We start from the raw sequence: 15044 nt of genomic DNA, 5'->3' as shown, positions 1-15044 counted from the left end.
ATGTGTATTAATATTGTATGACTGTTTATTTATTATTCCTTAATATGTGTTCAACTTCAAATGTATGCAAACACAATGTGTTGCAAAAAAGTTTTAAAAAATATGGTTTCCATTTAAATATGTCTTTAAAAAAGCAGGGTATGCCTACCCGCGGAGTCTTAAAAGTATTAAAAAGTATTACATTTCATTTTCCTAAATTAAGGCCTTAAAAAGTATTGAATTTCACCTCAAAGTCTGGAATTTTTTCACGGAGGTCTTAATTTTTCAAATGATCAGTAGATTTAGTCTAATATCCTCAGGTAGCGTGACAAGGATTAAAGTTATCCGTCGTACGACGGATTTCCATCAATTTGATTTTAGAATTGTCATATTTGAGATCGATGCAGATCCGGTGAGAAAAAAAATAGGAGGGGGGTCTATCACCTTTTCTTTTCCTTTTTTAAGGCAACTACAAATATTAGGTCCGATGAATGAATGTGTGTGATGGTAAATATTTAAAGACCTAGATAACTTTCTGTGTCTCAATCAGAGATCGCTCAAGAAGATACGTCAGCCATGAGTTTCGCTTTGTTTATGTTGTAGCTACACGCTTGTCTCATTGGCCTGGGGCGGTTGCTTAAAAAAAAAAAAGAACACGTCTGGAGGACGGTCTGACACAATCGAGACAGCTGATGAGGTTGCCCAATCCGTTTAACTTTTTTGGATATGCTATTGTGAGCTCTATGTGCGAATTCGAAGGCTGTGTTCTTTCCATGCATCAATGTAGACAATTTCTTACCATCGCGAACTCTTGTCAGGGGAGGTCATTCATTTTGGGTGTCACCTATGACTTGAACAGATAGCCTCCTATGCTAATCAATGCAACTAACATTATGTGTAAAGTGACGCAATATAAACCGTAGCCTATGCCTTCCGTCTGTTTTGACATGTAGGATACAACAATGTTTTTCACAATTTGCGACGGAAGGTTTTGACTGAGCGTGTTAACAGTTCACAACATTATTATTTTATGTTGAGTAAGGGGATATATATATTTTTTTCAATTTATTGTGCTTATAGAGCGCTAAAACATAACACATGTATCATGGCGCTTTACAGAATGTAGGCAATCAGAGAAAGAAGGAAAGAAAGGAAGAAAAGAAAAGCAAGAGAGAGGCCCATGGGTAACAGGGGCGAGGAAAAACTCCCTAGAATTGGAGATATATATAGGAAGAAACCTCGAGCAGATCCACGACTCAAGGGCCTGACCCATCTGCCTAGGGTCAGTACATGACAGTAAGGTCTGTATACATGACAAATGCATATGATAGTCGGGTGTAGAGAATAAGACATGGTGTTAAGCACTTGAGCTGAAAGTTACAAGAGGTGGGATGATTACATATCTGTTATGGTAATTCGTTATTCCTGATTTAGTGACAGAAAGTTCAATAGTCCAGCGTTGGAATTGTCCAGGGGAAGGGAGTTTTCGAGGGGCATGTGGTGGGTTGGCGGACGGGCCAGTAATCCGGGCAGAGTTGTCATAGGCTGGTGGTGGGTCGCTAGGCTGTACGGGCCAGGAGTCCAGATAGGGGGCAGTAATAGGGCAGTGATCAGTCGTGTTTATGACGCACAGACAGCCTTGTAGCCTATTTTGCTTAGGCCTAACTTTTAACGACAGTAGGTTGTGAGCGTATGTTGACAAAAAATAACCATGCAATTAAAATAGTCAACTTAAAACGTTGCTATTATTAATGTATAGCACAAAACCATAACCAGTAGGCCTACCAGAACCTCGCATATTAGCGTCATGATTTGTGTACGTTTTTCTATGGCTGACCGTTTTTGTGCTAAGTAGGCTACGCTCTTTCATAGCGCAACACGACCTGTCCCTCACCATATCGCAACCTCTTGTCAACCTTATACAATCTGTTGCTGAAGACAAAAGCGCCCTCTCCAGATTGTCGTTATCAAATGCGCAGACCTCCTGCATGAGCACACACAGTATTGCTGCTCATTGGAAAACTGAGTTGTCTGTAAAACTCAAAATTACCATGTTTTCATTAGATGCGGATGAGGCAACAAATGGAAATATGAACAATATCTAGACTGTTCTGATTCGTTACTTTGATGAGGAAATGTGAAGTCTTGCAAACTTGATTTTATAGATTTTACCTGGTGTTGAATTGCATATTAACAAGAAAAAAAATCTCCCCTTTAAATACTTTTGGCCTGAAGTAATTAAATAAGAGTGTAAGTTAAAGCCTTTCTACAATATTGCTGCAGTAGAAAAGAACAGCAATGGCTAATCAGCAATGGTCAGGGATGGTATTGAAATATTGTTTTGTTCATCAGGAAAACTCAATCTCAATCAAGAACACTCAATTCGCCTTATTCACATGGCGGCCAATGGCGGCTAAAACGAGGACACAGGGTACACAAACCATAGGATTGTTATGTTCAATGCATTCACCTGTAGGTGGCATTAATTATATAGTAACTTAAGAGTACCCTGTAGCCTCGTTTTGGTGTTTATTTGGTGCTTTACTTTGCTGTTTGCATCTTTTTGTACATTAAAAACCAATAGGTCGCGACCGCAAAAGGGGTGCTATCTCTATAGGTAGATATGAACAACGTATGACTTTTATGGCCTGAAAAAAGTTTATTTTTTCACTTTAATCCCTGAAATCAACTAGGTTCTATTCAGTGTAAATTTGTCCATGAAGCAGGACATTCAGTCACGTTAATACCGCGACAAATCTTTGCATTGCCACTGCACTGCTGTCATGTTCATGTTGGCATGTTCAAACACTTATAGTAATTATTTGAGGTTTAATCTTACCTTTGATATTATTTATTCTATCCGAATGGGTGCGATGTAGGTATTAAATTTCATCTGAAGTGGTACATCTGGGGGTACCCTGGGATTGTTCTGAAGCTTGGGGTTAGCTTGTAACGCCAATATGGTTCTGAAGCTTGTGTCACTTGTCCCATAGGAGCATGTTGTGTTCCATATTAATTGTTAATATTGATGCAAATAACTTTCTTCCAAGACAGAATTGGGGGGTATGTGTTTTTGTATGTACAAAACAAATGCACTTTTGTATACTTTTTAATATCTTTCCCCATTTTACTGTACAAAGGAGTGTATTTCGGACTTGTCTCAGCAAAACTCTTTGCAATAAATGAATTGAATTGAATATTGTTGAATTGAACTGATTATAGCCTAATAACTTAGTAGACTGACATGACCCTAAACCTTTCTAAACTCCATGACTGTGCACATTAATAATATGTAGTTGTAAACAACTGCTTGTTTGTTTTTTTGCATTAAAGGGACACCAGGCAAGCCTGATGTTTTTTCTCTACGAAACTCCCCCTCACTCGGTCTGAAGCTCTTTTCCTTTTCTTTGCGGCTTCTGTCAAGGGTTTTTGCTGCTTCTTCGCCGGCTCTGCCATTATACACACTTTTGCAACAATTTCTAGCGTTTCATTAGCCTGCCTGCTTCGGTCGGTGGGTAGGATACACTGAACTTGCAAGCGGGATATTCTTCCTACAGGCAGGGGCGGGCGAGAGAGTCTTCATTCGGCCTGTAACGAGTCATTTAACAATATACCGACTTACGAAGATGAGTAATAAACATGAAAACGTTGCCTGGTGTCCCTTTAAAGGAATTGGAATAAGAACACTAGAGATCTTCTATGAGATATTTAGGCACCCAGTAGATTCTTTAAGTTTGACACCAACTCACACAAGGACAGGGTTATTCAGCACTCATGACTAATGGCAGCTGTTTCTCTCTGCTCTCTTGTACAGGCTGCAGTGTTCCTGATTGGTTGCCTGTAGTTACGGAGATACTCTGTGGTTCTTTATCTTTTTTTTTTGCCTGCTGTCTTGTGGTGCAAACTGGATTATGTTTTATTAATCAAATTATTATATCCTAATATCCAAAATGTAAAGAAAATTAAACAAATCAAACAAAGACAGGGTATTGGCTGAAGCCATGTACAAAGACATTGTCTACAGACTCATACTACTTTTGAGTATCCTACCATGTATTAATCTTCCTAAACATGAGTCTCAACATGAGTGTGGAAGAGCTGAGTACGACTCTGGAGAAGGATGCTGCCCGGTCTGTTCTGCTGGTGAGACACTCATCACTCACATTGTCATCAGTATTTTAACACTGTAGAGGTGCACACTAGACTTGTAGTCAAGACCGACTAAACCGAGACCAAGACACTACCAAGACCAGAGGGTATCAAGACCGAGACCAAGACGAGACCAAGGCCAAGACAGACTGAGTCGAGACGAGACCGAGACGAGACCGAGACCAAAAAAAAAAAAATAACAACTAGTGAGCTAGTGTTACACCATAACTTGCATCAACTGAATAGGAGCAGCGTACTGGGGTAAGAGGTTCAGTCCCAGTTTAAATTCAATTTAAGAAGGTATTATTTCAACTACAGACAGAACAATGCAGAGACAGAGCATGTCATGAATGTGACTGTGAGCTCACTCACTGTAAATGTTTTCGTAGACTGGTTTCGGTGAGAGAGACTTTGCAAAACTTGCATTTTGCAGAATGCTTCTTTCTTGCCCCTGGACTGCAAATTTCTTTATGTTCCGTGAGTGCAAATTTAATGATGCCGGAATTCGCTGACATTATTATTACTAGGTCTGACTGTGACTGACAGCTACGATGTAAACCTAACGTTTCACGCTGGCTACACTTGCGTCTTTTGATTGAATGAGCGCCAGTTTCTTAATCACAACAAAATACATGTATGTCATTGATTGGTTGCATTTGAAAGGTTACATTTGAAGGGCATGAAAGGCAAAATAATTTAATGTTGCATTATCAAATGTTATGTTTTGTATCATGGACATTATTTGTTGCAAATCTCCCGACCACTATGTCGTGTAGTGTTGTCACGATACCAAAATTATGACTTCGATACGATACCTGCCATAAATATCACGATGCTCGATACTGAAATGATCCTACAAGAAAATCCTAAGATCTCTGGAAAAGAAAAGACTCATACCTCCTCCTAGTGTATTGAGTCATTGTTGAATTTGGTGCACTTTTGTAATGTGCAGGTCAATTCTGGGTTCTAAACTTCTGAACTTCCTACATAATTATTGTTTTTTTAGTCAGTAAAATAGTTGGCCTACTTTGTGTGATTAAGTCCTTTTTTGTTTGTTATAGTTCATTTACATTGTGTTGTGTTTTGGCAATAAAGAAGCTTTAAATAGCCAAACTAGACTAGATCAAGGTCAGTGTTGAAATGACTGCATGCAAATCACTGAATGCTATGCAGAGGGGCCTAATCTTTAGGCCATCTGATGTACAGTATAGGCCAGGGGTCGGCAAATAGTGGCCCGCGGGCCAATTTTGGCCCGCCATCTATTCTATCTGGCCCGCGAGATGACGTTAATTTGCTGTTGAATGAATTTTTTTTTTAACCCCATGTTTTTAAAAAGAAAAAAAGGCCTACAGCAATCCCATCAATTTCAAAACATTTATTGAGGTATAGATGATAGTCCTACTAAAGTGACAAAACAACAGGTGGAACATCCTTGCAGTTATCCACGACGCACAGGTCGGAACGGTATTGGCACGCGAGTGCGCGTAATCTTGTGCAAAAAAAAACAAAAGTGTCCTGTCTCCCTCTTCCAGTGGGCAAGGTCAAAAATAGCCTATGTTTCGTTAAATTAATAGGCTTGGCATTAAGAAATGCAGGCAGGCTCAACACATACCTCTGCTTCCATTCTTCTTTGTAGGTCCTGCATTCTGAATCAATTTTTCTTTTCAAGGCTTTTGACAACGACATTTTGCATCGATAACTAGCATATAGCAATGTTCAGCTAATCATTTACACGTCATCCAAAAGAATAATATTTGTAGCCTACACATTAGTTACGGCAAGTTGCTAGGCAAGTCGCCTGTTTCATGAGAGACGACAGGAGATGCAGCAGGCGGCATAAAAACAGCGCACATAAGCAAATAAACGTTTTTAATGGAATTAAATTAAATGCATTTTAAAAGTTAGATGATGTTTATTTTAATATAATATAATAATTAATAATTTAAATAGTAGGCCTATAACCCCCCCCCCCCCCCCCACCCCATTACAAAAGCTATGGCCCGCGATGCCATTGTCTGAAAAAAAATTGGCCCGGGTCCAAACGTAATTGCCGACCCCTGGTATAGGCTACCCTAGGCCTTCCCGTGTTCATGGGATTTCTCTGCCAGTTGCAAAGGCAAAAATGTAAGGATAGATTTCTTTGGGCCCAGTGTACAAATACGACGTTCCAACCACTCAGGTTTTCGTTAGATAGGCCTACACCATTACCTGTTGCAAATTGTGTGCACTCCTACATTACGTCTATTTCTTTGATAACATGATTTGCTACCACGTAACAATAAGCCGCTATTATTATTAGGCATCAACACGCTTTGGTGGTATACGATGTGGCCTTTAATTAGCGCATTGCATCTGGGCAATAATTATTGAACAAATTGCAGTCGACATGCCATAACAAATATTACCAGTAGGCCCTACTGACCAAACATGAAATAGATTGTTTACAAGTTATGGCAATGTTATTCTGGCGTGAACATTGCGCTTTCATCACGTTAGCCCCCAAATGATTACAACTCGTTATGTCTCGTCAAAATGTATTCATGAAGGAAGGTTCGCTTTATCCCAGAGAACCATACTCGTTTCACTTAGGCTAGACTAAAACAGAAGAACTTGGCACTAACCATGTAGTTGTGTTTTCTATAGCATATTCGTTAACCTGACGTTCTTTAAACTCTTTAAAAATGTTAGGATATGTCTGCGAGGTGTTTAGCCAAGTTCCATGTGTAGCCTACTGCTTTTAAATGACTTTGAAACATATTTTACAAACGGGCCTCTGTTTACCCGATGGCTTGCCTGCACTATTCGCGATGTATCCGAAATACTGTAGTTCCAGATTTCATATCACCTTTTGTTTTATCCACAAGGCCGAGGACTGTCGGCAAAAAACTATGTTGACGTTGTTGGCTGCGCACTCACTCACTCAGAGCTGCCTACTTGACACGCCCACTTGCCTAGATGCGTGCAAGGAGCAGTGAGAGCAGCAGTTCACACAGACACAGAACGTTATTATTTTAATAAAGTATTGATTCTAAAAACGTCGGAAATCGTATCTTTTTTTGCGTGAAGGCATCGTGATACATTTTTAGTATCGATACACCATGCAACACTAGACCTGAGACCCGCAAGACCAAGACAATGAGACCAAGACAAGACCGAGGGATCCGAGACCAAGACAAGACCAAAGACGGTCGAGACTGTGACAAGACCGAGACCACGTAAAAATGGTCTCGAGACCAAGACCGGTCTCGAGACATTCAACTCTAGTGCACACCAACTCAGTCAAACAGGTTTACTAATTACCGATGATTTGTTTACTTGTGTCCGATTTGTATTGTCTCTGTCTGTTGTTTTCTATTTGGTTATAAGAGTCTGTTTCTCTCCACAGGGTACCGTGTACGGAAGCACTGCACAGAGATGACCAGTACTACGTGTGAGCCCTGCCCCCCGTCCACCTACTCTGATCAGCCCAGTGGCCTCACCAGCTGTTTGGCCTGCACAGTCTGTGACTACAGTAAGGAATCACGCACACAGAGAATGTTTAATGGCCAAGGTTGCAGAAGTATAGGCTATATCTAGTATTCATTATGTCCAAAGGCTGCAGAAGTAGGCCATATCTAATATTCATTATGTTCACAGTCATTTTTAAGGGAAAAGGATGACATGAATTGAAGGACAAACACAGGACGTTGAAATATTTGTTTTCGAGTTTAGTTTACTTCTGACCACTGAATGGCCACTGAATAGCTGGTGGTGACATGCCCAAAAATCACTTGATGTTTACTGTAACTTGATGTGGCTGAGAAGTGGCTTTAGTTTACATCAGTGTTTCTTAACAGGTGGGTTTGGGCCCCAAAGTGGGTTGTGGAACCATTCTGGGTGTGTTGTGGAGTGTGATGTGCCTAACTAGCATCAGCATTCTGGGTGTGTTGTGGAGTGTGTTGTGGAGTGTGATGTGCCTAACTAGCATCCGCATTCTGGGCGTGTTGTGGAGTGTGATGTGAAATACTGGTATACATTATTAACCCCTCATTTCCATGGAGACCTTGGTCCTTGGTGTTCCACCTGAGACACGATTGCCACTCTTGTCAGTGCTTGGTATTCTAATAGCTGCACCACAGAAGCATCCAAGGAGTGTCTCTAGTCTGCTCTCTGCTCCTAGTCTATATCATCATGTCTCTAGTCTGCTCTCTGCTCCTAGTCTATATCATCATGTCTCTAGTCTGCTCTCTGCTCCTAGTCTATATCATCATGTCTCTAGTCTGCTCTCTGCTCCTAGTCTATATCATCATGTCTCTAGTCTGCTCTCTGCTCCTAGTCTATATCTGACTGATGCCATCTCTGGGACACACGTGATACATCATCTGTTGTTTGTGACATTATAGCCTTCTATCATAATTCAAGTAATTATGATAGAAGGCTATAAGAACGACTTTTTCTGTAGGTGCAGGTCTAAGAGTGAAGAAGGTGTGCAGGTCCACCTCAGACACACTCTGTGAGCCTCTGGAAGGTCACTACTGCACTGACCCAATCAAAGATGGCTGCAGAGGAGCTGTGGAACACACAATGTGCTCACCAGGACAGTACATCAAACAAAATGGTCAGCACTTTTTTGAGTAGTAAATTTGATGTAATACGTTCTATGGTCAGTATTCATGAGCAAAAGCAATATCTCCTGCAGGTTCAGCATCTTCTGATACAGAGTGTGGTGACTGTGGTAATAACACATACTCAGATGGATCATTCACATCCTGCAGACCACACACACAGTGAGCACATCTAAATAAATACACATTTGCATGTTTGTATCTACATTCTGTCATAAGCTTTCTAGATGTGCATAATTGTCATGACTGTAAAGTGTGTTTAACCCAGGGCACGGATATATGACATTACATTAGAGGGATACATTTTATTAGAGTGCATGACAACGCAATCTGCTGTTATCCGATTTCTTCTTCTTATTATTATTCTTCTAACGCTTTTTCTGCGTTTAATGCGGCTTCAACCGTTTAATGTAGAAACTTCATTCAAACTGTGTTACGTAGGTCTTACTTAGGACAGGTGGGGAATGTATTTTTCATATTTGTAACTTTTATACTTTTTGAACTATTAATTAAAAACTATTAAAAATGTCCCCATAGACTTAACATTGGCGATTATGGCATCACAATAGGGCACTTAGAATCCTATGCCAAGTGTTCCGGCCAGAGCCATATGGTTCCGGCCACCTCCAGCAACTGTCTGTCTCAGGCTTTAAGCATAAAATCTGGCTCTCTTAAGACTACAGATCCTGTTCAACTGTTTCCTCTGCCCACAACTGTTTCAAAATAAAAGTCTCCACTACAATAATTCCCTATTAAATATATTATATATTAACCATTTAAACTATCCAACTATTTAACTGTTCAACTATTCCAACTGTCAGTTATCATCAACTATGCCTCTAGCCTACTATATTAAACCACCACCTACCTAGCAACCAATTTAGCAACCATTGAAATTAAGCATCTATGTCAGTTTCCATAGCAACCAAGATGATTATACAAGCAAACCACTGTAGTAACTCCTTTATTTCTGATAGTAGCCACCATGGACACCCTAGCAACAACCTAACAATGACTTCAAGTACCCTAGCAACAGCCTAGCAACCACATTCCATTAAAACCTAGCAACCAACATCATTAACCTAGCAACCAGCATAGCAACCACCATAACTACTCTAGCAACAGTCAGTTGTCATCAACTTTGACTCCCGTCAACTGTTTCCTCTGCCCAAAGCTGTTTCAAAATAAAAGTCCTCACTTCAATAATTCCCTATGAAATATTTGAACCATTTAAACTATCCAACTATTTAACTGTTCAGCCAATCCAACTGTCATCATCAGCTATGACTCCCGCCAATTGTGTCCTCTGCCCACAACTGTTTGGCAGCCTGGGCTTTTCAGTCAACTAGTGTGATCAACTCCCAATCTACATTCAACTTTTAAACTGTCTACTTTTAAACTATCAACTTTTATTAAGCTGTGCAACCACCATGTCTGTCCTAGCGTCATTTTCATGCACTTGTAATTCCCTGGAATTACATTCTCTAGTTGCATTTATTCTTTTGGCAGACTTACAGCAATAGGATAGGGGTTAATAATAATACTCAAGATATGAATAGCCCCTTTGCTAATAAAAATTGTTGCCAATGGAATCATGTAATGATCAGTTCGTACTTCCTAGTTTGAAATTTTTTATTGTTCTTGCACGTGAACTTTGGTAGCCTGGTAGCTACCTATCCATCAGAGTGGACTAGCCCCAAAACGTTAATGGCTCAGAATCCTCCCAAAGCTCCTGATTAGCCACTCCGGCTAAGGTTAAACCTTTGTAGGTGTGCATCATTGCCATGACCAGCACTGTATTGTGTGTTAAACCTTTATAGGTGTGACCCATTGAACCTGGGTGTTATCAGAGAGGGGACATCATCCTCTGATGCTGAATGTGGAAGAAGTGGCATCGCACCTGGTGTTGTCGTTGCCATAGTACTGGTGATTCTGGCTGTAATAGTAGGCATTGTGATGTTTCTACTTTGCTGGAAAAGAACCCCCACCCCCCAACAACCAGTGGTAAGAACAAAAACAAAAATAAACAAAGAAATAAAGGAGAAATAAACAAGTAAATTAAGTTGTAACCAACTACACATGTAAATAGATAAATAAATAGCTAATATTGTATCTTGGCTCTTGTAGAAATGTCTAATAATGTCATAAAATTCCTCCTTGGAATATGCATAGAATGAAGGGGCAATTTTTTTTTAGTGTTTAGACTACAAAAATGATTCATTTTCCAACTGCAATAAACTAAGACCATCTATGAATCTATTCTCTAAATTGTAGAGGACATAGACAGCCATGTAGGGCTGACACATCAAGTCATAAACATCAAGTGCTGCAGCAATATCCTTAATAGAGGTGTAAGTTTTGTAACTCTTGTTAAAAAAAATTTACTCTTGTAAATGCAAAATGAGAAAACATGAGTCATTTAATTGATTTTATTATAAGAATTTAATTACATTAACAATATCATTCAAAAATAATTTCACAATTTAAAAGGTTTTCCATGCTCTGAAGACTGAATTATGACTGGAGAGAAAGGCAGGTAAGGTCAGAATGTGTCTGTTCTTAAAAGTGTAATTTTAAAGCAGTGGATTATAGACACTGAACATGTGCTGGAATGTGCTTCCTTATATGCATCTTGTTTTACAGGTATTGGATTCTCTGTCAAGGACACCGCTGAAAAGGGAAGACGGCGCCCATATCACCTCAGGAGGGTGAGGAAAGTCAAGATACCTACAGAGTTGTAGAAGACAACAGAGATATTTCTGGAATCTTTTCTACATGGTCCGGCAATAGAGATATTTCGGAGAAAGTTACTACATGGTCTGGATAACTGTCAGAATAAGATGACGTTGGATAACTGTCAGGATAAGATGACGTTGTCAGGATAAGATGACGTTGCACTGAGTGATTAGATGTGCTGAGCGAGTTTTCTGGACTGCACATCCTGGGTTACAGGACATAAAGTATACCACACATTTTGCTCTAGAGCAAATTTAATAAAGGACATTTGCCACCCTGGGCACAACCTGTTTCAAAGGCCTCTATTCTCTCAAGGCCAGAACTGGGAGACTGACAGGGTGCTTCCTCCTCCAGACCATACAGGCCATGAAGGCCCCTGTCACCAGCACTTTCTGCTCTTATAGTATGTATTGTTGTAATATTTCCTTTCCTTTGCACAGTTGAGAGGAATGTCACAATCCCCATTTCACTGCTTTTGTCCCTGTGCAGTTCCACAAGTGGCACATACATCTCTTGGATGGTGAAGTGGTGTGCAGGGCTGTGAGCCCTCTGCACATTCTGTTGCTGGACACCCAGTGCCTTTAAGCTACAGCATGACGTAGCAGACAACTTCCTGCTAATTCTGAATGAGATAGTTTCACACCAGGTTCACACTGTGACCAAAAAAATGGTATCAAGAAAATGGGTTAAATACAGTCAGGTTTACAAACAATTTTGGGAAATGTGATTGCAATAGCCTACACTTGTGGGCAAATTGTTGATTTTATTAAGGGAAAAGGGGAAAAAGACGCTTCAACAGTGACACACCTGTGCAACCCTCATGTGCTGTAGCTGGGATTAGTGGAGTTCTGAATGTAACTTGTTTTTGTATTATCATTATTAAGCACAGCTTCATCTTCATAAGGATGAGCTGCCTGTGATTCTTCACAGATATATATAGTTTTAAATAAAAGTGTATTTTTAAGCACTTATACATCTCTTCTCAGTTTGGTTTTAAATAAAAGTGTATTTTTATACATCTTCTCTTCTCGACTCTTGTCTATTGCTGCCCATTAAAGACATAATAACTTTAATAGCACTGTGATATACTGTGATTAGTATATTTTTACTTTTACTAATGTGATTTTACTCACAGAGCCCGTCAAACTGACATCAAAATATTATCTACCTCATTTGATAGATTTTTTTGTTTTAATTTTAGTGACTATAATGTGAGCTTTTATTTTCTGATAAAAGTATTATAGTAAAACAATTTAATTAGGGCTGTCAATTGATTAAAAAAATTAATCTAATTAATTACATACTCTGTGATTAATTAATCTAAATTAATCACATATATAATTTTTGCTGTGAAAGTATTTTAAATATTTAAATTCAAATGAATTATTGAATAATCAGCTTGAGTGACATTAAAGTTCAAAAACTCTTTTATTATTATTTTCACTGTTCAAATAATGGCCATAATAATCTATGATATGACCTAATATGCTGAGGAAATAAATTCAAAAGTGCTTCGGGAAGAAGTTATTTTTCACATACAAGGCATTTCAGGCCACAGATATAACCTAGGGGACACAATGAAAATAAATTAACACTCCCCTCAATGTCAACACTTATTTCTTTGCATTGATGTGCGACTATAGAGTTGATGAACTCCGGCGATATGCAAATTCTTTGCTGCAGACATTGCAGAGGACTTTATTTTCAACACTTTATTTTTATCAACACCAATCAATGATCCAGGCAGCACTTTTTCTTCTATCTCCTTCATTTTACAGTCTAATTTTTACTGACTAGAACGGCTCGGGGTCAAAGATCATACGGAATCGATTAATCTGCACTAATTTTTTTAATCAGTTTTTTTTTCTCAAATTAATTAATCGAAATTAATCAGTTATTTTGACAACCCTAAATTTAATATAACTTTATTTCAATATTATGGTAGCATGATCCAAAATAATTCTCATTACCGATACGGTAAATGACAAAGAGAGACCATAAGTATGAAAACATAATTTGCAGATTTTTTTTTTCATTTACACAAATGAAAATATATATATTAAATTAACAGTGCAGTGCATCAAATGTTTTATATATTTTTAATTCCATTTTGAATGAATTAACTGTCATTACCGAATTGCCGCAGCATATCGGTAATGATAATCAACAGCATAACAGAATAAAGATTCTATGACATTTACACAAACAGCATGATGTGAGAGAAGAGAGAACAACTAAACTTGATTCCATTTGAAACCTTTTGTCCCAGCTGATGCATCATGGGTCTGCTTGTTCATTTAAAGGAACAGTGTAGCTTTTATAGGCAGGTAAAGTCGCATACGGTAATGGGGAACATTTAGTAGTTTATTAGTTATGTAGTAGGTCATAATTTTACAATAAATGTAATATTTCTTGCAAAATACCATATTAATAAATGTTAACCATAAATATAGACATTTTACACAACTTTGCATAATGTTCTTCAATTTATGTAAAAAGGACTTTTCATAAAAAAAAATAAGACATAGAATAATGGCTCCAGACGCATTTCGGTAATGAGAATTCACTGCGACTTCTGGTTAAATTGCTATGAAATGATGTAAATGAAATGTAAATAAAAAAACATCTGTCCCTATTGTGTTCTTTAATGTCTCATAGTTAATACAGTATTAATAAAATAGTGTTTTCGGAAAATAGGACCCAGACATGTTCACTATATGAGGATCACCAGGTGGCTGTTTGTGTCTGTACCATAGGTCTATACAAGCCGCTGCTCTGTGTGCCTCTGACTCAACAGCGTCTCCATGGTGAACTGCAACAACACGACAACTAAGAGTTGTGCAGCAGGTTACACTGAAGACTGCACTGGGTGATCCTAAGGGTGTAAGCTGTGATTATTACATTACATTACATTACATTTGGCTGTAGCATTTTTAGCCAAAGCGACTAACAACATGGTAACAGTTTAAGTTTTTAAAGCAATTCTCAACAATTTAAGGGCAATTTAAAAAAACGGTAGAGTACAGTAAGAATAAGTGCATCAGTGAGTGCTGTTTTTAACAGTTACGTGTCAGTTTAAGACGACTGATGAGTGCTAGGATCAGCAAGACTTGTTGTAAGTGGTGCTATGAGAGGAGATGTTCTCTAAAGAGCTGGGTCTTCAGGAGTTTTTTGAAAATGGAGAGGGATGTCCCTGCCCTTGTAGGAACTGGCAGTGTGTTCCACCAACGAGGAACAACAGATGAGAAAAGTTTGGATTGGCCTGAGCGTACCGGTGGTAGAGCTAGACGTCGTTCGTCTGAGGAGCGCAGCGGTCTGGAGGTAGCGTATGTCTGTATGAGGGCATTCAAGTAGGTGGGAGCAGAACCGGAGACTACTTTGTAGGCAAGCGTTAGAGCCTTGAATTTGATGCGGGCCGCCATAGGTAGCCAGTGTAGCTGGATGAGCAGCTGGGTAACATGTGCCCTTTTGGGTTGGTTGTAGATCAGGCGCGCCGCCGCGTTCTGGATCATCTGAAGTGGTTTCACTGCGCAGGCTGGGAGACCTGTCAGGAGGGCGTTGCAGTAGTCGAGTCGT

At 39.2% G+C, this 15044-nt stretch overlaps 1 protein-coding gene across 3 annotated transcripts in view; it reads left to right on the top strand.

Moving 5' to 3' along the window:
• Positions 1-12484, top strand: part of LOC143114824 (tumor necrosis factor receptor superfamily member 14-like) — a 30916-nt gene extending 18432 nt beyond the window's left edge. Inside the window, exons 2-9 of one of the 3 annotated variants that reach the window (XR_012985000.1) lie at positions 3794-4122; positions 7514-7639; positions 8570-8725; positions 8807-8894; positions 10553-10736; positions 11007-11083; positions 11223-11268; positions 11376-11421. Coding sequence is in view for 2 of the 3 variants with exons in the window: in XM_076276612.1 (XP_076132727.1) it covers positions 3981-4122; positions 7514-7639; positions 8570-8725; positions 8807-8894; positions 10553-10736; positions 11376-11444 (765 nt within the window). In the remaining variant the exon portion in view is untranslated. Of the gene's footprint in view, positions 1-3793; positions 4123-7513; positions 7640-8569; positions 8726-8806; positions 8895-10552; positions 10737-11006; positions 11084-11222; positions 11269-11375 lie in introns of all 3 variants that reach the window. The other 2 variants (XM_076276618.1, XM_076276612.1) reach the window with 2 other exon arrangements.
• Positions 12485-15044: the final 2560 nt, after the last annotated feature.

The sequence above is a fragment of the Alosa pseudoharengus genome, unplaced genomic scaffold (genome assembly GCF_046254945.1).
Source record: "Alosa pseudoharengus isolate Yale_2024_CS ecotype anadromous, Long Island Sound unplaced genomic scaffold, YU_APseudo_1.1 YU_APseudo_1.1_scf_9, whole genome shotgun sequence".
In the NCBI taxonomy this organism is placed as follows: Eukaryota; Metazoa; Chordata; class Actinopteri; order Clupeiformes; family Clupeidae; genus Alosa; species Alosa pseudoharengus.
This window is presented reverse-complemented; position numbering and strand designations above follow the sequence as displayed.